This window comes from Diadema antillarum, unplaced genomic scaffold (genome assembly GCF_040938485.1).
Source record: "Diadema antillarum isolate AM-2024a unplaced genomic scaffold, OU_Dant_1.0 seq00000007_RagTag, whole genome shotgun sequence".
In the NCBI taxonomy this organism is placed as follows: Eukaryota; Metazoa; Echinodermata; class Echinoidea; order Diadematoida; family Diadematidae; genus Diadema; species Diadema antillarum.
This window is the reverse complement of record NW_027271129.1, coordinates 19,325-45,180: the sequence shown is the minus strand read 5'-3', so window position 1 is coordinate 45,180 and position 25,856 is coordinate 19,325. Positions and strand designations below refer to the sequence as shown.

At 37.2% G+C, this 25,856-nt stretch overlaps 1 protein-coding gene across 1 annotated transcript in view; it reads left to right on the top strand.

The window, feature by feature from the left end:
* Window positions 1-25,000, top strand: part of LOC139724953 (6-phosphofructo-2-kinase/fructose-2,6-bisphosphatase-like) — a 142,899-nt gene extending 117,899 nt beyond the window's left edge. The window contains 3 exon segments of the mRNA XM_071636069.1: window positions 2,212-2,274; window positions 4,889-4,953; window positions 22,825-25,000. Coding sequence (XP_071492170.1) covers window positions 2,212-2,274; window positions 4,889-4,953; window positions 22,825-22,974 — 278 coding nt within the window. The 3' untranslated portion in view covers window positions 22,975-25,000.
* The last annotated feature ends 856 nt before the right edge of the window (window positions 25,001-25,856 follow it).

The following is a 25,856-nucleotide window of genomic DNA, read 5'->3' as shown; positions in this document are numbered from 1 at the left end:
GAGACTCAATGCTTTATACATGTACACATACATACACATGTACTGATGTAGCCCATTGTAGTACCACATGTAGTAATGTGTATACTGCAACCTTTTCATTGTTACACTCAGTAACAGACCCCAAAATAGAGGTTCGTGTTTGCAAGAATGAAATCATTTTCTTTTATAAATTCTTGGGATGATTTACCTAAATAATTATTAAGAAATGTATCTAGTATATGTAATTCATTGTGTTTGTGTAGGAGATCTCAAGGAGTTGGGAATCCCCCTTTCCTCCCGTATTATCACAAAAAAAAATCACGGCGAGATTGCGTCCGTATAATAGAGAGATCCGGATAAAGGGAGGCCGGATAAGAGAGGTTCAACTGTATACCAATTATGCTCTGTATCACTACATACAAATTCAAAATCTTGTGAAAAAGGCGCATTTTAACCTTTAAATCTTGCATAAAGAAAAAGGACCCCATTTGTGGTTAAAACACAGTAACCAATAAAGATCAGCTTCCAGTGTTTTCCTTCTGTAGCGTCTGTCTCTCTTACCCAGCACAGTCCCATGCAAAACTGTGCATGAAATCTGCTGACCTCAGAAGTCGTCGCAGTGACAGCAAGCTACAGACATAACAAATTGCACAGCATGTACAATTTGAATATATTTATATAGTATTGTATTACCCAGTATAAAGTTTCATTGTATCAGCAGTTACATGAGGTGTTCATGTTTTCAGCACCTTGAACTGCCTGTGCTCAGCAGCTTGTAGAAATCACTACATCAGTCCCAACAATTTACAACCCCCCCCCCCCCCCCCTGTAAGTGATCTTCAAAGATTTTAGAAGAAGTTAATACAATGAATCGGTAAATTGATGACTCTTGTTTCAGGTTTGTTCATGGCAGACTCGGGGGTGTCCCCCTCCCCTTGGGACCAAGGGAGTGGGTTTGGATGTGTCCAGATGGGGACTTAAGTTGTACATGTTCATATTTTTCTTGAAAACCCCTTGATGAATGTTCACCAAACTTGGAAGGTGGCATGCCAAGATGTTAATATCTCAAGTTGTTCAATTGGACACTATGCTCTCCTTTGGGGCCCCTAAGGGGCCCAATCCCCCTCCCAATATTAGGGAACTTTCAATGATATTCATCTCTGGAATCAGAAGTGATAGAGCTTTAAGTCTTTTTTTTTTTCTTCCACACTGCATAGTCCAACCTGCTATAAAGTACAGTGTACTTGGCAGGTATTTTTACCAGTGTGATAAAATATGCAAATGGACACCATGCCCCCAGCTCTCAAAGCTGCCCCTGCCCAAAGTTTCCAATGTTCTCAGGTAAGAGTCTGCAAGAATGCATGGAAGGTGAACTTGCGATACTCAGGTGAGCACAAGATCCCCAGGTCTCTTGTATATTTATTCTATTAGATTTAAAGTTAAATTACATTTTCATAAAAGTCGATGAGGTAAAATAACATTAACTGCTGTGCACACACATACAATGTAAATAAACAGAAGAATGATCAGCTTTAATGCTGCCCTCACTTCTGCTTTGGTGTGGTGTTAATCAACTTCAATGTGAACATGTATAACAAGCTGTTGGTGTGTGACCTGTGCGAGACAGTGAGCATAATGTGAAGACAATTTAAGCCTCGACTGATGCTAGATCAGTGCGGAACACCGCCTCACATCAGTCGCGGCTTAAATCTAATGACCAATGTGAATGCGGTATGGCAGTAGTCAGCTAATGATATGATGCCACATGAGCAGCAGGAAAAGATTGATTGAGAAGATTAGAAATAAAAGAACAATTGGCTGCCTGAAATGGGGTTAAGGATCAAAGGTCAAGGTCAAAGATAAGAAAATGTAAGTTCAACTACCATTTTTCTGGTCATACATATACTTTCACTGGCTAAGACAAGTAATATTGTTTAGAGTATTGGAAATAAAAAAAAATGCAAAATTGTCTTTGTGCTGATATGGTTAAAAGCTTGATCTGTTGTCAGTCATCAAGATCAATTATCTTCATAGAAATAGAAATGAAGAATCATGTACTTATAGCATATTGTAGTGTTTGCATGAGAAGCAGTCACACCCCAGTCAACTACACTACAGTCAAACTATTCTTTTTAACTGTGCTTTAGCTGCTTGGGTTTGGCTTGCCTGGTAACTTCCAGACATGTTTACAATATTAAGCTGTTACATGTTTTCGAATTTATTTGTATTCAGAGGAGCTTCCGTACCTGAAATGTCCACTCCACACAGTCATCAAACTGACACCTGTAGCATACGGTGAGTGAAAAAAAAAAATGTGGAGTTAGATATGTTCCTTATGATCTTATTTTTATGTTGTAAATAACTCCAATAATGTAAAACTGAAAAAGTGCTTTCTTGATACTTTGAAAGAAATTGGTATTTGTAATCTACCTTTGTGGAAAATTCTCCCCCCCCCCCCCTCCTGAAAAAAAATAAAAAAGATCCTGGCTTCTTCCCATGCATTCAAGACATGTTTTTTTTTGTTTGTCGGACAATGCATTGCAATGGTAACCATAATTTTACCAAAACCTTGTGGATTGAATAACCTCCACAGTATTTAAAGCAATCAATTTCAAAATTGGTATCTGTGATCGTCTATAGTACATGCAAGACACTCTTTGTGTTTGTACTTGACAAAGCGTTGCCATGGTAACTGCATATTTTCTTCGAAATCTTGTGGAGTAAACAACTTCCACAGTTTTGAAGCAATTGAAATCAAATTTGGTAGGCTTTATGGCCTTGAGGCATAGATGTGGAACACATAATTTTTGTGTTTGTTGGACAGAGCATTGCCATGGTAACCGTAATTTTACCAAAACCTTGTGGATTGAATAACTTACACATCATTCAAGCAATTAAGGTCAAATTTAGTATGTATGATGATCAGAAGGTGTATAGTTATGCAAGACACCAATGTGTTAATATAAGAAAAATGTGTTGCCATGGCAACCACTCATTTTTGTATCAAATTGAACCATTTAATCTATGAAGGTAAAATTTGGTGTGTATGATGCTCTTTAAGTGTAGTTTTGCAAAATGTCCTTTGTATCGGACAATGCGTTGCCATGGTAATTGCATGTTTTTTTTTAAATCCTGTGGAGTGAACTTCTTCCACAGTTTTCAAGCAATTGAAACCAAATTGGTAGGCATTATGGCCCTGAGGTATAGATGTGGAACACATAATTTTTGTGTTTGTCACACAAACCGTTGCCATGGTAACCACAGTTTTACCAAATCCTTGCAGATCGAATAACTTTTCCATCATTCAAGCACTTAAAGTCAAATTTAGTATGTAGGCTTGTCATGCTCTAGAAGTGTAGTTTTGCAAGACACCAATGTGTTACTTTAAGGAAAATGTGTTGCCATGGTAACCATTCATTTTTGTATCAAAATAAACTATTCAAGCTATGAAGGTCAAATTTGATGTGTATGATGGTCTTTACGTGTAGTGATGCTGGGGGAAAGCATGTTTCCATTTGCTGTAAGTTTTATACTCGGTGTCAACTCTGTAATTGTACAGTAAACTAAAATTATTCTGTTCCCAATTCGACAAGTGCACAAATTTGGTATTAATGTCATTGCCCTCATGACATCACATACTATAAAGCAACACTAGGGGCGGGGGTATTAATCACCTTCAGTGATAATTCTAATTTTGCCAGATATTTGGCATGAGTGGCAGAGTTTATTTAAAAAAAAAAATCACACCACCAAAACTCATTGTTGTATCTTCACATTTACCCCCATACAGCTCCAATTTCCTTTTTTTTTCTCTGTATATGTACATATCTGGTGTCCTAGGTGATGTGGCCAGTCAGTCCTGTTACAAAGCCCAAACCATGGTTTTGAGTGTATGCTCTTCCACCGATTCGAAGTTAATAAATCATTTTCATGGATAAAGCTGCTGTGAAACAGCTTGGGTGTATTCAGTATTTTTTTTTTTCTGGCATTTACATCTACAATTATTTGTCATATTAGCAAAGTTGATATGACTGGTGTTACTGCTGAATCAATGGTTTATCAGTACTGGCTATTGTATATTGCCCTGTTAAACCACAGTAACCCACATAACACACACAGACAGATAAATGTGTGAACTCCTTTATGTGGGGAATTGTATACTTTACATTGACAAATGCAAGTCCAGTTATGCATAACATGCAACTCTTGTGAAAGTTGAATATTGCTCAATTTGAAGTACTTTATCCACTGGCAGTCTCTGGGTTAAAAGTTACATTATATGTAATTTTAAGTCTCCAATGTAGTTTGGAAAGTAAAGTGGTAACATCAGTTCTTATAGAACGGGTAGCAAGAATCCTGCGATCTCATTGGTCGAGAGCTATGTTTTCATTTATACTGGCTGCATGCTGAGTCATAGTGGTAAACATGTTTATCGCGCACTTGTAACAAAGGTTCGTGCATTAAGCAAGCGTTCACGCACTCAGTACGAGACGCCTATTGGTTAAAACAACCATGCATCAGTATTTACTGATGCATGGTTGGCCATGCGTCCAGTAAAAACTGATGCATGGTTTTCGGGCTCTCGTCTCCGGCGAGCCAAAAGGAAATGCATCTAGTAAATTTGTAATCGGGTAACATGATAGAAAAATGGGTTTTTGGCAAGAAAATTACCCATTCTATAAAACAGATGACGCACATGTCTTTTCGTGTGTCAGTCGGAATATAGTGTGCATGCGGTAACTATGGAATTTAGCCTAAACCCACTCGGCTTCGCCTCGTGGGTTAAGCATTCCATAGTTACCTTATGCACACAATTCCGACTGATGTGCTTAGACCTGTGCGTCATTTGTATACTGTCAGAAATGAAAAAATATATATTTGTAGAAAAATGTTTACTGTCTTATGACAGGTTGCAGAGTGGAGACAGTAACTCTGAATGTTCCAGCAGTTGACACCCACAGGCCCAGACCAGAGGTGAGATTATTATCTTAACAAGCACTCTTTGCTGCTTTTAGCTTTAAACTTTGAGTTTGCATTAAAGATATGAGCAAGGAGTGTGAAATGTATGTCCACAGCAGGAAGACAGCAAATGTAGTACTGTCATGCTTTTTATTTTGTTTGCACTTTCCATCTTTCATCATGCTGTCATTTACTTAAAGTATTCATTTATTTAATGCATATATATATATATATATATATAAATATGTATTCATTTTGGGGGGTTGTAATTTTCTTGGTGGAGGGCCCATTTTTCTACTCAAATTCTGTTACAATCCTCTGTCTTATGACTTCATTCTTGACATTTAAACAAGTTCACAATACTTATTCTTTGCACTGCATTTGATATATTGGGCATATTCTGGAATTCAGCTGTGTTTCTATTTAACTCATATTTCATAGTCATAAACACATGTACACAAAAGATTGAGACTGGTGATATATGTTATCTCACTCACAGATTAGACCGACAGTAGTTAACCTTGGCTTTACTTGGGGTCAGTGATCAATATATGCAAGTGCTATCAAGTTAAGATTGTTAATGTTTCTCTTCAGTGTGACAAGGATTTTAATGCCAGATTGTCCAAACAATGTTTTATGGGACAAGAGACAGTTAGCATGTGACAGCAAATTTGACTGAACCATTTTTTTTGGGGGAAAAAATAGAACTATAAATTGAATATTTGTGAAAAGAGTAAAAAATGATTAACTCTTTGAATGATCTTGTTTCATGCATGTATCCTCTTTGAGCTTTTATTTTGGTCCCATCATAGTTGAAGCATAATCAGGCATATTTGTGGTGTGTATATCACTTCTGCCTGTCACCTGACAGTATGCCTAGTATGCAGAGCCAACATGTATCTTAAGGCAACAAATTGCAAAACACTTACCTTGGTCTAGTTGGACATGCCAGTCCTGCTGCTTTGATGGACCCACCTGCTTGGAGCACAGTGCCAGAAGAATGCACTACTGTATACGTCGAATATTTCGCGAGGGTTTTATTTTCGTGATTTATGCAAGTCGGGTGCTGCATCATGTATTCGCAAAATTTAAGACACGCGAAAACATTGACTCTAATCCCGATGTGAATGTTACGTACGCATGTACGTTTCTCTGTTCAGTACAGGACTCCGCGATCGCGAATTTAAGCACTCGCGAAATCGTTGGGAATTTCCGATTTGCGAAAATTTAGACTTGCAAAATATATGGCGTATACAGTATTCCTCAATTTACAGCAATATGGTTATGGTGGATGTTAATGAGATGGTGGAAATATTGTGTATCAGATTTGGTGTGGTGTGAATATGGTTTTGATCTCCTGGATCATTTGGGATCATTGAGGTGTCCAAAGGAAAAATCCATGGGCATATCAACCTGCATTAATGTAATCCATTTGCAACTCTTTACCCAAATTCTAATGAGTGCTGAGATCAGGACAAGATACACTTAATAGCAGCTGTTGTGTGTTTTTAGTTGGGGGAAAGAAAAAAAAAAACATGTTTGAGGGTGCACAAACGTGACACCATGCAAGAGCTCCCTACATGAAAAGATTCTAACAATTTTCATTTTCCAATTTTGTTTCCCCCAAACAGAAAGTCCCATCCATTCCAAAGGAGACATCTGATAATCAGTGACCCAAGAAGGCTTCCTCAATTAGGCAGCAACAGGAGATCAAAACAACAGTTGAATCATTCTTCTGTAGCCAGCCAATGTAGCCACTAACCACATGACAACTATAGGCATCTTAATATAGTTATGGTGCTGCTCTTTAATCATACACATTGTAATGATTTAGATATTGAATGGTTGTGAAACAAGATTTAAAATGCTCTCTGTCTTCTCAATGAGTTATGCTTTCTTCCTTTGGTCTAGTGCAGACTGCATCCTTTAGGAAGCGTTCCCTCACTTTTCTCTTTGTCAGCATTGGCTGTAGAGGCATACTGTGCTGTGTGTGTGATGCAGATGTAGATGCATCATTACTGGTTGTATGTGGCATTACAGTAAATCAGGTATACCTCTTAATTTGATTTTTTTTAAATGCTTTGCCTGACACTACTTCATTATGCGGAGACAATTGTACTAGCTTTCACAAGACAAAAAAGGAAAGAGGAGTTAAATTCAAAGTGCCCAATGTTAAAGAGGACTACTGTGACATTGCATAATTATGTAAGCAGTCTTTTTTTCCTTGGTTTGTAATCTGGCATGTTATTACAGATGCATCTGATACAATGTTTAAAGGCTTCCTGAAAGCCAGTTGTGAATCTGTCAAGTCCCATTTCATGATTATGTCTGCTGATGTGAATTCCAGCATGTATTTTAGCAAATTATATATGAAATGTCTTTTATTATGATCAGATTTTCCAGATGTTTTGTACCATTTAAACTCAACTTGTCATCAGTAAAGTCAGCTGGCCTAAGCGTAACAGTACATGATGGTGCCAGTGTGTCCTTGCTATAACAAGGCACACCAGTTCATAAAAGCAAGACAGGTTTTATATAGATTATGTACAGTGCTATTCCACACCTTTTCTTGCCATAGACCCAGTCCAGGAACACTTTTGACGTAGCAACAACAATCATTATTGACCTTTCTTGCTATTAGCCATGTTCAGACGTATTTGTAGTCCGAGTGAAATTTTATGGCGCAGCAATTAGAATTCAAATATATGCTTATCTTACCACGACCCTGTGTCCACACGACGGTCGTGGGAAGAAACTCCGACCAATTTACCACGGCCTTCGTGGGGATCACCGTGGAGGGTCTGTGTAACTTCCGGAAGTGGTAGCGCCGCGCACATCAACCATACCATTGTTTTTTACTAGCGGCATTCTCCATTCTTGTTGATGAGAATTTCTGAGCGCTAGCTTCTCCGTCGCGATCGACTAGGTTAGAGTATTGCGTGCGCACGTGTACTCGCATTTGACTCTGAAGTTTTACCTAGGTTGTATGTAAGGTTTGTAAGGTCATAGGTACTCCGAGGGCTTGTCGGCACGGGCAGTTTACTCCGATTGGCTAGTCGTGGGAGCGAGATACTCCTGAAAAAACTCAGGAGTATCTTCGTCGGAGAAAGAGGTCGTGGTAAGTTCGTCCGACCAGAGGAAGTTACCTCGACCTTGTTCAGACGGGCACTACTCCGACCTTTCCTCCGACCTTCCCCCGACCATGTTTCCTCCGACCCTTCCTCCGAAGTTACTCCGACCAAAACTGCCTCTGTCTGAACGCAGCTATGGTGAGTTTGTGTGCTAGTCAAGGCATGATGCATGAAATTAAGCATTGTGATGTGTAATGCAGCTGGCTTTACTATTGATGACACCACAACTGGCAAGACTGATGTTTTTAAGAAAGTTTAGTGAATACAGAGAATAGAAATGTGTGATACATATTTTGATGAAAACACGACCAGACAAACCTGTTCACATCAGCAGAAGTCGACATGGTATTAGACCTTTGAAAGCAGCAAATGATGCCAGATGAGATCATAGCCCACCACACAAAATTATGCCATCAGTTCATTAAAACCTATTCCTAGGCAAATGCTAAAAAGGAAGAACATCACAAATTTGAATTGTTTTTAAAGTACTGGGTGTTACAAAAAAGCATGTCCCACATTTGATCCTTAATAGTTCAAAAACTATTTATCAGATAATACTGACATTGATATGAGCAATGGCCTAATAGTGTCCAATTTTGTTGGAGGCAGTTCTAAAATAACAGCATAATTCAGTTTCATTAAATTAAACATTAATTTTTCAGATAGGTTTCAGATTTTGCTCTATTTTCAACCCTCTGTACAAAACTTTAACTTTGCACAGAAGTCAGGTGATGTGTATGGGAGTGTGTAGTTGACACCCAGACAATGGTCCTGGACAATGACCAGAATTTGAATGCTCCATTATTTATTCATGAGGAATTTCACTATCACAGCTAGTCTTTATTCTTTCTGAAATGTGGTGCATGGAAGCACATGAAAACATGGGCTTACTTTTTTCATATGCATGCATTTCCCCGTTTGCTAGGAATTCAGACTAGCAGTGCCCAGGGCAATCCATCATTGATAATTAATAAGGCATTCATGTGCCTTTGAGCAGAACTCTGAATAGGTGGTATCCAGGTCCATTGTTCAGGGTCGTTGTAAGTACACACTCACATACACATCATTAGTTCCTGTGTAAAGTTCAGATTTTGTTCAGAGGGTTAAAAATTTAACCAAAATCTGGAACCTAACTTTGAAATTAATCATGGATTTCATGAAACTGATATAGGTTTTCATATTCAAATCACCTCCAACTAAATTGTACACTATTCAGCTAGTACTCATATCAATGACAGTTTCATCTGATATATAGTTTTCGAGCTATTAAACATCAAAAGTGGGAAATGTTTTTTGTAACACCTAGTACATGTGTGTATGCATGTGTGTAGGAAGTAATGCATGTTTCCGATAGACAGATAGGGCTTTAGGGATTCTGAAGGTACAAATATAAACTGGTAACAACTAGATGGACCAATATCCTACATTCCCTTTAATCACAAACACAGATAATTGCAAAGCAATTACATAGGTAACTAATTGTAATTTACATTTAAAAAACGCCTTTCATGTTATGAGCTGCTATTGCCCTTGGAAATTTGACAAAAATATCAACATTGCAGATCAGCAGTTGCAATCTTAACAAATTTAATTTGTAGAGGGAGACAAACTGAAGAAACTCACACCTGAACCTTCACCCCTCTGAATAATATTCTTCTTTCAATATCAACATTGGCAGCCTAGTACTTGTCAGGGAACATCTTTTACAGCTCGTGAGTAGACGTCTTGCAGTTGTAAAACAGTATGTAAGTTCTTGTTTATAAGCTGTTATTTCCGCATACAGATATTTTCACGAATGAAAAGTTCACAGACATTTTTGAGAGAAGTTGTCTTTTTTTACAAATTGACAATGATGCTCTCATAAGTGCTCTATTACCTTAGTGTATGGGGACATTTTTGCGTGTTGATAAATTCGTGGTGTAACAGTGCCTCGCGAAATGCACAAAGATTAAACCCTCGCAAAAATAACAGCTTATACAGTAAATGAGCTGACACACAGAAGTATTTAAAGTGTGTGCATATATAATTATACAGTCGACCTCTATTATCCAGCCATCTCTTATCCAGACTTCTCTATCATCTGGGCATGTTAGCAAAGTGATTTCAAACTCAATTAAAACTCCAACCAAACTCACACAATTTACCTATGATATTACCAACAGAATAAACAAAATTAAATTGTAGACATACAAATCATCACACACAGCTTTTACCCAATGGGCGCTGCGTGCTTGACGTTGTAGTGATACCAGTGTAATAAGCAAGTAGTGTTTCACCCAATGTTGACATTCAAAGTTATATCTATAATATATAGATATGACTGGAGATGTCACCGGAGGGAGTCACTGCGTACACATGCTTATTGAAGCTAGAATAAGGAGACACTAGACATTAAGGAGACATATTTATACCCCTGTATACACAAGGTATTGTATAAGGGGTATATAGGAATCAGCATGTGGTTGGGCGGTTGGGTGCTCCGTTGCAATTCATGCGTCGCAAACTCCTACAGTTTTAAAGTGATTTAGATGAAACTTAGGATACATGATGACATTGAGGTGTAGATGTGCAAGACATGTTTTTAATTTTTGTCAGAGGAAACATTGCCATGGTAACCACAATTTTATCAAAATCTTGTGAAGTGAACTACTTCCACAGTATTAACGCAATTTATTTCAAATTTTGTATGTATAATGATCTCAAGGTGTAGCTATGCAAGACACTCTTTGTGTTTGTACCTGACAAGGCATTGTCATGGTAACTGCATATATTCTTGAAAATCTTGTGGAGTCAACTTCTTCCACAATTTTGAAGCAATTGAAATCAAATTTGGTGGACATTATGATATTGACATGGAGAACTTTTTTTTTTGGTATTTTGCCAGACAAAGCATTGCCATGGTAACCACAATTTTACCAAAACCTTGTGGAGCAAACTTCTTCCACAGTATTAAAGCAATTTATTTCAAATTTGGTATGTATAATGATCTAAGGTGTAGTTATGCAAGACACTCTCTTTGTTTGTACCTGACAAGATATTGCCATGGCAACTGCATATTTTATTAAAAATTTTGTGGAGTGAACTTCTTCCCCAATTTTGAAGCAACTAAAATCAAATTTGGTGGACATTATGGTGTTGTGGCATAGATGTGGAGACCTGATTTTTGTGTTTGCCAAGACAAAGCATTGCCATGGGAACCACAATTTTACCAAAACCTTGTGAATTATATTCCACAGCATTCAAGCAATGAAGATCGAATCTAGTATGTATGATCTATAGGTGTAGATATGTAAGACACTAATGTGTTAGTATCAGAAAAAAGACATTGCCATGGCAACCACACATTTGTTTCAAACAAGCATTCAAGCTAATAAGGTCAAATTTAGTGTGTATGAAGATCTTTAGGTATATTTGTGCAAAATGTCCTTTGTGTTTGTACCAGACAAACCCTGGTTCAATTCTTATTCATAGGAGTCTGAGCTGCTGGAGCGGGGGTATTAATCACCTTCAGTGATAGTTCTTGTTGTGTCTCAACGTTTCCAATTACATTGTATATCATATCATATGTAATCCATGCTTTACTGCTGATGATGCTCAGTACACGTTTCCTATACACTAAAGCTAGTTTATGGTTTAAGTTTAGTGGGCCAGTGACCCCACCAGACTTGGGTCATCCCATTCACAGAATGTGTGCAATTTCTGGACTATATCAGCCCAAAGTTGCACTCAGTACCATTATAGCAAAATGTTTGAAACTGACATTTGTAATTCTTACTTGACAAGAACATACATTTACTAAACTACAATGTTACATCATCTGGTGTTCTTCACCTTATGATTTGAGAGCTTGAGAAATGTAAGAGCACACATATTCTGTTTTTTTTTTTCTCTACACTGTCACAACAAAAGCAAATACTGCAACCTCAATTTTTTTTTCCCAACTCATTTTTTACATCTACCTCGTACTTTGTACCATGTATATCAAAGTATTTCTCCTGCTAAAATTACCTTACAGTTATACTAGAGTACAAATGACTACACCTCAGGAACTTAAGATACTGTAGCCAAGTCTGATATATGAAACTAGTCCCATAGATTTGTAAAGGTCTTTCCTTTCAAAGTTGCTGCTGTGTCCAACCAGCATCTTGGGCAATGAGAGTCCCATTTACAGTTTTTAATGTGGTATCTGGCATGCTTTTAACTCTTTTTTTCCCTATTTTTTCAGTTACCTACAAATTTGTTGGTGATGCATTCCGAAGTACATATAAGTACATGTGTATATGTGACCCGCTACAACAAAAGGATCCGAAAGTCGAGGGAGGTCAATTTTCTGAAAATGACATAACATTATTCCTTACTCATCTACTTTAGTTTCATTTATAACATTTATAACACGACGCATAAAAGTACTTGGTTGTGAAGATATTGATGATTTATGAGACCATGTTGAGTGGTCTAGGAAATCAATGTTTCGAGAAAGCAACCTTTAAAGTTTCCCTTCCGACGCAATCGTGATCAAGGAGAGGTAAGACAGTTTTCACCTCTTGACAATAGAAAGTCCGCTCATAGCAACCTCTGCAATGTTTGCTCAAGCTTACCGCCAGCAGTCTTCACATGACCAATCAGAAACCAGGATACCACGCACTGACCAATAAAATCCCTCCCTCATTGCTAGGGGTGCAGTCTATCACCAGTACTTAATCCAAATCTTCAGACACATTTCTGTTCCCTTGCAAGTCAGAAAGTCATGGCCCAGAAAAACTCTAATTTCTTGCATTTCCTTTGATCATTTAGCTTCTAATTAGATTTTGGCAGATGATAAGACGAAATATTAGACTACAACATTATGCCAACAACAGAAATTTGATGTTTTCGACCAACTTTGATGATCTGACTTGAAACTCGATTTTCTTGGCTCAGCTGTCGTAACTTTCGGATCCTTTGTTGTGGTAGGTCACATATGTATCTGCATGTTCCTTTGATCATTTTGCCATGTCAGCAGTTATATCACATAGCCAGCACATTGTGATTCTTTCAGGAGGCTACTAATATCATCTTGTTGAAATTCGCTCACCAGAGCTAAAGACTCGAGTGAGCTATTGCGATCATTCATCATGTAACGTGCATCGACTCGCATCGCTTGTCATGCATTGTGCGTTAATTTTTTACCTTTTCATCTCCTTCAAATACCCAAGGCAGATTTTCACCAAACTTGGCAGGTTACATCCCTAGGGTAATATGATCTCAATTAGTACAAATGGGCAGCATTGCCACCCCCACCCTCCCTTGGCCCTCAGGGGTCCAAGCCTCCAAATTAAGCAATTTTTAAAGATCTTCTCTACAACAAGTCATAGTCATTTCAAGTTTGTTCATGGCAGATTAATGGATGGGCTGAGGGTAAACCAAATTGCGACCCAGTTTTCAAATTTTTATCTTTTTTTTTTTAATGCTTGGTTAAATCTTCTCCAAAGTTGGCAGGTATTATTTCTAGAGAATTATATATTTGTACAAATGGGCACCATTCCCCACTTTAGGAGCCCCCAGGAGCTTAATTCCCCGTGGATGAGGGAGACTAAGCCCCAACTTAAGGAATCTTTTCAAATTTCTTCTGTAGAACCAGAAGTTATAAGCTAAGTTTAGTGCTATGAGTATGGTACATAAACTGAAGTAGATTTGTTCATGGCAGATCCAGGGTTGGGTCTTGTTAGTGACCAAATTGAAGCCTATAGTTTTCACATTTTCATCTTCATCAAAACACATGGTCAAAAGTTGTCACCAATCATGGCAGACTTGGTAACAAAATATATACAAATGTACTTACACAAATGGGCACCATATCCTTACCCCACTTGGAACCCTCAGGAGAATCCCAAACCCTCCAAATTAGAGAATGAAAAAAAAAAAATGTATGAAACCAATAAATATTCTTGAGTATAGATGTACCATCGGGACTGGGACCGAATTGGGGGCCAGTTTTCACATTTCAATTGTCTTTTCGAAAAGGCAAGGTCAAATTTTCTACACACTTGGCAGGTACAAGTATTTCTGCCAGTATTATAGAATATACAGCGGACACCATGCCCCCTTGAGGCCTTCGAAGACCCCCCCTCCCCCTTTGCTATGTCCTTATGTAATAGCCTTATGTAACAGTCTGCAAGAAGGCATGGAAGGTGAACTTGAGACCCTCGTGTAAGCACCAGACCCCTGTATACAGTGCCTCTTGCTTCTGTCTGGCATTCCACCTATTGCTGAATATTTGTTCATTAGCATTAACCTTGGAAACCAGCTGTTACTCCATGTATATACTGTATATCATATATACTGACCTTTATTTCTATCTACAGATACCATTGAGTATTGCTTTACATGAGATGTATGTCCTGGCATTACATTTGTATCCATTTGAGGACTGTTCATACATCTACCCTGTGATATTGTAGTGTTAGCAGGAGTATATTTGATTAAGCAAAATTGTAGAATGTTGTTTTGTGTGTAATTTGTTGATAATGACATGGTTGCCGTGACACTCGTGCTCCACTGCAGAAGAAGTCTCTTTCCTGGCTGGCAAGTGTATATTTGTGAATAGAATTGGATAGGAATTTGTTTGGGAGATTTTTTATGGCAAGAGAGTAGGAGGGTCAATGTAAAATGTTACATGATATCCGCAATTCTAAAAGAAAAGCTCAGTATTGGCTTTTTGGAAAAAATCTTGCTTGGTGTATAATCTACTTTGTATGTAGGCAGGTTGTTATCATGTATTCTTAAGATTCATATGAGTGTACATGACCCTGAGTGATGCCTTGCAAAAACCTGTGAGCTACGGTATCAAGGTTTTACATACCTCATTCACATTATCATTTTTGATCTTGTTCAGTGTTTGTGCCTGTATCACGAAAATTGCAATAGATTTATCATTTTACAGTCATAGCCAGTATTTTTTCTGTAAGTGACATTCCAGTAATATCTGATGAATAATGATGAAGTGTGTGGAACTTGTGGTATTCAAAGATGCATTACTCCCTCATGCTATAGTCTGAAAAAAGAGTATGTCTGATAAATATACAATTACACTAGTATACTATATTGTAATTAGGATGGTTTATCATTAGTTCACTTGAGTCTTTTGGCTCAGGTGAGCCATTGCAGTCATTGTCCAGCATGCATTGTCCATCTTGCATCTTGCGTATACTTTTCACTTTTTCAGATTCTTTATTTAAAACCCCATGACGGATTTTTACCAAACTTGGCAGGTAACACGCCTAGGGTGATATTATCTTAATTTGTTCAAATGGGGAGAGGGTAAAAGCCCTCAAACTAAGAAATCTGTACAAATCTTAATAGTGCTATGAGTCAGTACATACTAGGTGACTGCAGTTTCAAGTTTGTTCATGATGGATCTGGGGGTGCTCCCCTTGGGGCGGGGGGACCCAAAGTGGGGCCTAATTTCTGCATTTTCATCTTCTTGAAAAACTTAAGAACGGATTTCCACCAAACTTGTCCCCTGGCCCCCGAAGGAGCCCAATAGCCAAACTTTGGTCCAGCCAGCGGACCCAGGGCCCTAAAAAATATTCATTTATTTATTTGTTTTTTAAATAAAAAATGACCTGAATACATTACAATGCACATTGGGGACTGTACTTTCGAGTTTGTGTATGGCAAATCCGGGGGTAGCCCCTTTAGGGTGAGACAAAATTGAGGGCCAATTATCACAAATTGATCTTAAAGGACAAGTTCACCTTCATAGACATGTGGGTTGAGTGAATGCAGCAATATTAGCAGAACACATCAGTGAGAGTTTGAGCAAAATCGGACAATCCGTTCAAAAGTTATGAATTTTTGAAGTTTCTGCTCAGTCACGGCTGAATGAAAAGACTACTATAGCTTGTGATGTCACATGAGTACAACGATATAAAGAAAGCATAAAGAAAATTCAACATATTTCCATTTTTCTCGCATAACAAAAGAACTCTCGACTTCTCTCTTTCAGAAGGCAGGGGGAATAATATTACCCTTAACATACGTCAGTAGCAAGTCGAAGAAATGTGCACTTTATTCAAAAAGTCAAGTTTTGTGAAATTCTCTTTTTATTTTCCTTATATAGTTGTACGCATGTGACATCATACACTGTACCAGTAGTCTTCTCTTCCAGCAGTGACTGCGCAGATACTTAAAATATTCGTAACTTTGGAATGGATTGTCCAATTTTCCTCAAACTTTCACTGATGTGTTCTGCTAATATTGCTGCATTCTCTCAATCCTTATGTATATGAAGGTGGACTTGTCCTTTAATTTTAAAACACATGGTCAAATTTCCACAAACTTGGCAGGCATTATTGCCAGTGTGTTAGAAAATACAAATGGACACCATGCCCTCATTGAGGTCCCCCATAGCTCCCCAAGTTTGTGTTCTTGGGTAATGTCTGCAAGAATATGTGGAAGGAGAACTGATACTTAGTTGAGCACAAAACCCTCAGGTTTCTTGTTCAGCGTCTTTTAAAGAAACACATAATCTTTTAAATTCCACCATTTAATCAGTATAAAACAAAAGATATTTATCCACACTGCGTGCTCAGTAACACAAGAGTTTTCTGAACTCATTTGGTGCCAAAATACAATGAGACTGTGGTAGTAAAACCCATTTAGCAATGGGCAGAACAGAAAGTAAATGGTATGTATATCTGCTTTCTCAGCCAAAAGACAGATGATGGGAGAGGATGTAACATCCAGCGTTTATTGAAGACATGGGTATCAGAGAGGGAGAATTGAAAATGAAAAGAAAGCAGTGAGAGTGGCAGTGCCATTGAATATTATTGAATGATTTGTACCTTTTTTTTTTTTTTTTAGATGATGCTGCTTTGATAATGCTTTGATATATGTAAAGGATTCTGTATAATGGTGTTTGTAAGCATAGTGCCTAAACACAGTCTACAACAGACAGAAAAATGAAACATTGATTGAAAGGAAGACTCTGGTGTGTCAAGCTGTTAAATTGTTATGGTTTTTCTCTAAAAATTTGTGAGAAGACTATTTGGGATGAAACAGTAATGTTGAAAGCATGTTACGTTCCAGGATGAGTAATTTGTAATGAAAAGTGGAACATGCTAACACCGTAGTTTTATGTTGTGTCTCATTAAATATGACCTTTCTTTGACAAGATTCCTGGCCAATGATACTCAAGTCTTTTCTTGAGAACAGTACTCAGGAGTCTTGTCAAAGCCAAGTCATATTTAATGAATTGATCTTGTCATTTGTTAATTGATTTCCATGTGCCTCAGACTTTATGCCCAAGTCATAAAGTGTAAGCCAATGAGTCCTCCACAGTTCATTTTGATTTGTTGTGAATTATTGTTTGTACATGGCTTTGGACATTTCCATTCTGACAAAATGATAATTGTGTAGGATTTATCTGTATGAAATCTTACAAGATAAAGCTCTTTGCAGAAAATGGAAATTGGTAGTGTGCATAGTTTCACAGTGGGACTGACAATATATGCAAAGCAGGTTTACCTTGGCAGTCAACTATTGGAAAGGAGTGCTTAACCAACATAAATTTACAAGGACATCGTGATAATTTTTTTATTCATGCTGCACAAAGGCCATATTTTAAGGGCATTGTTAGAAAATGAATAGTAAGTATTCAAGAAAATTCATGAATTGTCTGTCTCTACATATTGTGCTTGGAATACTGGGAGTGAAATAAATGTTCATAAAGTTAGATAATCACAACAGTAACATGTGTCTTCAACTCTTTATTGTGGATGTGGACTTTTTTCTCACTGTCTGTTATTTCTTCTGTGTCAGTCTGAAGGCATTTACTATACGTGAATTTGAATAGACAATGTGTTGGATGGAAATAATTTATGTGGCCATGGAAATTTAACATATTGGCCATTTGCTAAAATATCAGCATTTACAGTATGGTAGTGGATGGGATTTTTGTTCTGTTTTGTTTTGTTTTTGTTTTTGTTTTGTTTTTTTAGATGCCAAGACTAGAGTATGTCGAGTCAAGATGGTGTAAAATGCAATTTTGTTTTAATATATTGACTATTAATCTTACGATATGGTATGTGACTAGAACAAAGAGATGTATACAGTGGATAAAAAACATTTACCCTTGATTCCCCCCCCCCCCCCAATGGACACACATGGAGGCATACTCTAAATAACAAGTGTTCTGTGGTCCCTGCCAAGGATGTTTGCACTCATTTCAGAGTCATGGAAAGGCATCTGATCAAAATTATGAAATGACTTGTTATATTCTCGTGAAATTCACAACTGTAAGAACAACTATTCACAGTAATACATATAGTTGGCAGTAAATGTAAAAATGTGTTTATTACAGTATGGTATACATCACACTTTGGTGGCATCATGCTTTCTGACTGTAGCATGATTTGTAGTCCATTCAAGGTTTTAGCAGTGAAGAACATTGATTTTAATAGCAACCCCCCCCCCCAAAAAAAAAAAACAAAATACACACACACACATGCAAAACAAAGCAGCAATAACAACAACAACAACAACAACAACAACAACAAACAGTGAATGTTTGAGGAAAACTGACCTGGTATCAATTTTGGAATGCCCAGTTTGATTTAAAGATAATATAAAGTTTTGGTACCTCAAAAGTTTCCCTGAATTTTTGTGTTTCAGGTTAAAGTACCTTTCATATAACTAACACTGTAAAACTTACTCCCCCAAAGTGCTCTCATGTCTCAGTAATCATGCCATTAACTGCGACCAGCAGCCCCATACGCATAGCGTAATGGGGCTTCGCGTTGTAACATTCAGGATCGTGACAGATTTAGTATCGCGGGTAAATATCAACTTAAAATCCAAAAATTTCTTCAATTTGAAGACTTACCAATTAAGTATTGATAACAGGCTTCGGGCAACGTTTGGTTCTGCCAATAGTCCCTTTCTGTTCAAATTGATGACTGAATGTGACTCGCTCGAGTGGACCTTGGGAGAGCTACTGAATACTACGGCCAGCGCATGCGCACACAAACATCTTATCTGTTCATGGATTTGAAATTTGTGCGCATGTGATGAGCGCTTTGGGGCGAGTAAGTCTCACAGTGTTAGTTATATGAAAGGTACTTTAACCTGAAAAACAAACTAAGACAAGGAAATTCAGGAAAACTTTTGAGGTACCAAAACTTTATATTATCTTTAACAAAGGGTGTCTCAGTCAAATGATTTATTGTTGTAGTATAGAAATTGTCCATCCGCAGGGAATTACATACCAGTGGTCTGACAGATAAGAAATGAAGGGGTTTATTGGAATAAAAGTTATTGTAGGCATCAGCCAACTTGCATCTGTGCTATATAATACTCTAGATTATACAAACAATATAAACATCACACCAACACCAAATCATGAGGTATAAAAACAAATCACATTAGTTAGGTTGACTCCAGTAGAGTCGTGACTAAAGATATTGGTTGGATTGAAACAAACTTCAGGGGTTTGTGCACGTTGAATGTCAAGGTGCTTGGTATTTGGTTTACTTTGTATTTTGTTTCATCCTTTTGTTGGATGGAAGTAACAGAAATTGAACTGATTTGAATTGATAGAAAGAGAAGAAGTGGAATCTCTTCACAGTTTCTGCAAATTTATGTGTAGGTTCTATACCATTACAATTGAATGGTTTACATTTCCTCTGGCTTTGATGTCCTATGCTCCAAGCCTCTCTCCCATAGAGTTTGAATGTTGAGTCCAAAGAAGATGTTCTTGATTTTAACAACTTTTTAGCTGTATTTCAGATTTAAAAAATGCTGACATCCTGTTTAGAACATGGTGGTAATATGGAATAAATCTTTCCAGTTTTCTTCATATCTTCTTGTTACTAATACCTCAGGACTAAAGAGAAAAGAAAAGACAAATATAATTCATAATTCATAAACAGTTAAAGGGATGATACAGTATTGGTAGAGATGAGAAATGGGCTTTTAACTGTTTGCAAGATACCAAGAAAACACTTATGATATAGTACAGAGCATTCCATTTTAAGAGGAATTCAAAGTTTATTTGATGAAAATCAGGTTTGGAATGACTGAAACATCCAAAAACGAGGTAAAACAAAGCGATTGTAATAAAGTGTGGGTCCCACACTTTATTAGAATCGCTCTTGTTTTGATATCTCAGTCATTTCGTAGCCAATTTTCATCAAATAAACATTGAATTCCTCATAGAATTACATGCTCTTTCATATTTTATAAGAGGTTTCTCATTGTTTCACCAAATAATGTTAGAAACCTGGACTTGGGTCTCAACCAAAACTATACGATCCCTTTAACATTTAAATATCTTGTGCACATTTGTGCATAATTTTGTTCCCCAGGTTTAGCATCTGAATATTAAATCTTTTGGATTAAAAAATAAAAGATAGTAGCATTGTACACTTAAAGAAGTACAATTTTTACTTTTTTTTTTTGCTTGCCTTGTTCTCTGCTTACTGAATGATTGCTGCTGAAAATATTAAGAGGGTCAGTGAACTGCTGCTCTCTAGGTTTGTTGTTATTGAGGAATGATGTATTCTTTAACAAAAGTACTGCGTTTCATCAAAACAATCTATTAACACCTGTGAAGGAGCACGTAACTTGTCAGTGGCATGGAGCATGGGTATGAAGGAGAGATTCTCTTTACTTCTTCTCTAACACACTTTTCTTCAGTGTTACAGTGAAAAATACTGCATAATTGACAGAAAGAAGGCAATTCATGAACACTCATATTGGTGGAGGATATTGACAAATTAACATGATGGCTTGTATTATCTCTCATATTCTGGACTAAAACATTGATAGGAATTAGCAGTCAATTATCTGTAGTGAATGTGAGGTAGCTTTTGTAATTAGTGTAATCATGCAGATTTCAAAAAAGTGTGAAATGGTACTGCTAAATTATGTGTTGTTTGCCTTTTGGTTCAGGGTATCTTGTGTGTATGTGTCTGTGAGTGTTAATGGGCATTTGTGTGTTTTGAATGTTAAAATCAAAATGACACGACTCCTTTTTTTTGCTTTATGTGCAAGTTATGACAGGACATAAATATTTGTTTGTGAAATTTTTGTAAAGATGTGCAGAAAAAAGTGATAAATAGGGATGAAGATGATACATTATGCTATGGATATAAGCTATAGAGAGAATGATATTCTTAACAGATACAACAAAGAATTTTATAAATGATAATGAAATTAAGTGAAAAAAGATAACCTGCTTTGCTTATGATTTAAGATTGCAGTTTAGTCATTAAGTACACTCAGAATTCAATCAGGTTTTTGTTGGTCGTATTCAGCTAATGCTGATCTGCTGCTCAAAAGTTGTGTTTCTATTTATTCTTTTCTTTGGTCAGATTATGGTAGTCTTTTTTATGAAGTCTTCATAAAGGACAATATCCGAAAGAGGAGACCTATACATAAAAGTACTGTAAAAGTGGATATTTTTGTGGGCGTAATTTTTTGCGCTCGGCCTGGTAAGATGGGTTTTTTGTTATTATTATTATCATTATTATTATTATTTATTCGGCATTTGCAAAACAATACAAGTGATAACAGAGAAAGAAAGAAAGAAAGAAAGAAAGAAAGAAAGAAAGAAAAAAGACAAGAAACAAGACCTAACCTACCTGGAACATGTGGCAAGCAACAATATTTGTGGACTTTTATTTTTATGCTGCTTCTTGTTTGCGCAAAATGCACGAAAATTTCAACACCGCAAACGTTTCCATTTTTACAGTAATAGACATGTATAAACCCACTCAATTTTAAAACACTGCAACTAATGTCGGCTGTAACTGGGGGGCTTCCAAAATAAGAAAAGATAATTCAATGGGTTTGGCAATGAGTCAGGTGCATTGCTATGTCATTGCATATATCAACTGTTGTTAGACACACTGAAGCCCCCCCCCCCCCCCCCCCCCCCCCCGCCCCAGGTGTAACTAAATGTACGAATGTTCAGTGGCAGTATATTTGGTAGGAATGGTAGAAATAGGCAATTGTAGCCATGAATTGATAGTGCAATGGTGAATGATCAAAGATCAGTATCAAAGGGCCACTAATAAAAAAAACCACAAACATACAACAACTTACATGAACAGAAAAAACAGCCACTTCCCATCATTACTTCAGCTACAGTAGGAATGTCCAGGGATGATGTAAAGCTGGTAGACATAATAGAAATCTATCAACAGTTATTTGCATGAATATCACAATTATTTGCATGAATATTACAGTGATAGTAGCTCAAGGTCAACAATAATTTTACCATGGTTAAGACTCATTCTCAAATCATTAATGTTAGCTTGTAATTTCAGCAATGATTTGTGGTGAGAAGGAAAGAAATTTAGAAACAATTTGATGCTTGAAATAACAGATTTTTATCTTTTTATATCCTTTGTTTCAACAAAAAAAGGGGGGGGCGTGCGCCGGTTGCGGTCTTCCCTGGATCCGCCCCTGTAGATGCTTGCCAAAGCATTGATTGATGAAACATTCTGGTCACTTCGTCTACATAGGTTCATTCTTTGTTGAAATACGAGTTCCATAAATTGCTATGTTGGGCAAGCTGCTGCATCATGTCGCTTTGAATTGAGTGAAGTGCCTAATCAACTGAGAAAAATGAAAGGTCATTTGCACCCATGTGCACATGAGCTATCTCCGAACTGGCTTATTCTCCATCCATACACAAATCTATTGACTTTTTGTGTGTTTTGCTCTGACATTCTTGATTCCTATCTCACTTTTCATGCACTGTGTATTGTAGGTCTGTGACACAAGCAGGAGCTCACAGGAGGCACTTGCTACTGTTCCAGATGCAGAGTTTGCAGAGGGACTGGGGGAAAATGATGTATACATCAGTGCAAAGACAAAATACTACACATCGTGGTCGGGATTGGCTGGTTGGCTCAGCTAGGTACAGAAGTGAATTAGAGAGGTACTGGAGTGATATGGATCATTGCAGCTTGGAATTTCTTCTACCAACAGAGAATAGCCCGTGTAAAGTACCACATACAGGATTATAACAATGCCAAACTAATGGATTCATGTGTAATTGACACTTCCAAATCACAAAATTGAGGACTTCTTTATACTGGCATGCATCTTCTCTTCCCCATGACATCAAACAAGCCACAATACATCTAGTCCTCTCTTGTTATGGAATGTAACAGAACTTTATAACTCTGTCTTGGGCCAGTATGCAGGTTGTGTGTGCCCCATTACTTTGAAAGAGAAACTCCAAGTAATAGTGAATTACCCAAAAATACAAACAAACAACAACTTAGAATGTAAAAGTTACTCACAGATACAAAAAGTGACACCTCCTATCCAGTTTTTTATGCCTCCGCCACGAAGTAGTGCCAGAGGCATTATGTTTTCGGGTTGTCCGTCCGTCCGTCCGTGGACAGGGTAACTATCAAAACCTTTTGAGGTATCCTAATGAAACTTGGCATGTTTGTGTATTAGGGGGTGAAGTTGTGCCTATCAACTTTTGGGTGCACAGGCTCAAGGTCAAAGGTCAAAAGGTCAAGGTCAAATACATAAAATTTCACTATTTCCACCATATCTATGTAATGCCTGAAGATATTTTCTTGAAACTTAGTGTATACATGTATTACCCAATTAAGATTCTCTGGTGAAAGTGTGGATCATGAGGTCAAAGGTCAAAGGTCAAAAGGTCAAGTAAAAATATTAAAACTCCACCTTTTTTCTCTGTACCTTGGAAATTGTTCAAGGTATCTTCATGGAACATAGTATATATATACATGTACTGACTGGCAATGATCATCTAGAGAATTTTGGGTTCATCGGGTCAAAGGTCAGGGGTCAAAGGTCAAGGGTTACACTTCAAAATTTTACTCTTTCCCTCATGTTTATGTAATTCCAGCAGGATTATTTTTTTTTACACTTGGTGTATGCATGTGTAACCTAATAGAAATTCTCTGGAAAGTTTTTTTTTTTCTTTTTTTTTTGCCTCAAAGGTCAAAAGGTCAAAGATCAAGTGAAAGTGCTGAACTAACTTTTTCTTCCATATCTCGGAAGTGGCTCAAGTTATCTTGAAACTTACTACATATTTATGCATGTTCTGCCTGACAGTGATTATCTTTTGAATTTTAGGGTCAAAGGCCAGATGAAAATGCTAACAATTTACTATTCAATACAGAAATTGCACTTTTTCTCCATACCTTGAAAATTACTCAATGCATAAATGTATGAATGGGTCAAAGTCAAGTTAAAGTCCTTAAATCCCCAAATACATGCTCTCCTATTCATCCAATTAAACCTAGGTCAAGGAAGGTGAACATTCAACACATTTGTCATTTTAATATTTTGCCAATTTTGTGAAAATGTAATCACACATTGTCCACATGTACTGTCTAGACCTATTAGGAGAATCATGCATTATGGCGGAGGCATACCAGTCGCCATAGCGACATTTCTAGTTTTTTTTTATGGTCTTGTGATGTTTTGAACTGTACACTTGGTGTCATGAAGCGTATTAATTGACCTGTTGTGTTTATTGCCAAGTCTCCAGCAAGCTTGATTGTAGATCTTATCCTCCACATTGATTGTAATTATCTTGTTGCACGTCTCATTGCATTTCTTTCAACTTGTAAGACATATTATATATCATTGTAAACATGAGCGTGTAGAAATTCAAGACACCAAAGTTTGTGAATCAATGTTTAGTGTTTCTATCATGCTTTCATAGTTCTAGGCCACAGGTATACACAGTACTGAAAAGAATGGATAAAGAAATGTAGGGTAGAACAGAAAGAGCAGTGGAAACTATACTGCGATCATTCACCATGTGGCATGCGTCGTGCATAACTTTTCTACATCTTTTTTTTTTTGTGAAAACCTTATCATGGATCTTCACCAATTTTCACATTCTCAGCTTCTTTTTGAGAACCTTGCGACAGATTTCCATCAAACTTCTAAGATAGCATCCTGAGGATGATAGGATCCTAATATGTTAAAATAAGCACCATGTCTGCCCCTTCCCCTCCCCAACCCCTGATGCCTGCAGGGGGCCAAGAAGCCCCCCCCCCCCCCCCCCCCCCGAATATTTAGAAATTTTCTTCTCCAGAACCAGAAGTTATAGAGTTAAGTTAGTGCTATGAGCAAGTTCATTGATGACTGCAGAGTCAAGTTTGGGGTTAACAATCTGTAAACTCTTCTTCTCTTGAATCAGGAGTGCTAGAGTTTAGTGCTGAGTTAGTTCATTGGTGACTGTAATATATAATATAATATAATATGATATAGTGTAATATAATATAATAAAATATGATATGATATGATATATGATATGGTATAATAATAATATGATATGATATGATATATGATATAATAGTAATATAATATAATATAACATGATATGATTTAATATAATATAATATATCAATTTCTAAATCGCAAGACCTATAGACATACAGTCAACCTCGCATAAGTCGACATCGCATAAGTCGACAACTCGCTTAAGTCGACACAATAAAAAAGTCCCGATTTTTGCCTTTGTTATTCCTTGAAAATTTCTTCGTCTTAGTCGACATTTATAAGTCGACAACTCGCGTAAGTCGACCTGATTTTTGAGTGCCAACTGAGCTAAAATACGTGTTAATTCCCTCGTCTAAGTCGACATAATTTTTTCGCTCAAAATATTATCGCCATTCTCTGAAAAAGAATTGTTTTCCCGCTCCGATTCGCAGCATTTCTACTCGGTAATTCGCTAGTGTACGGCGCGGTAGCGTTTGCGCCATGCGTCCATTGTCTTGTACGCCAAAATAGAAAGGGCAT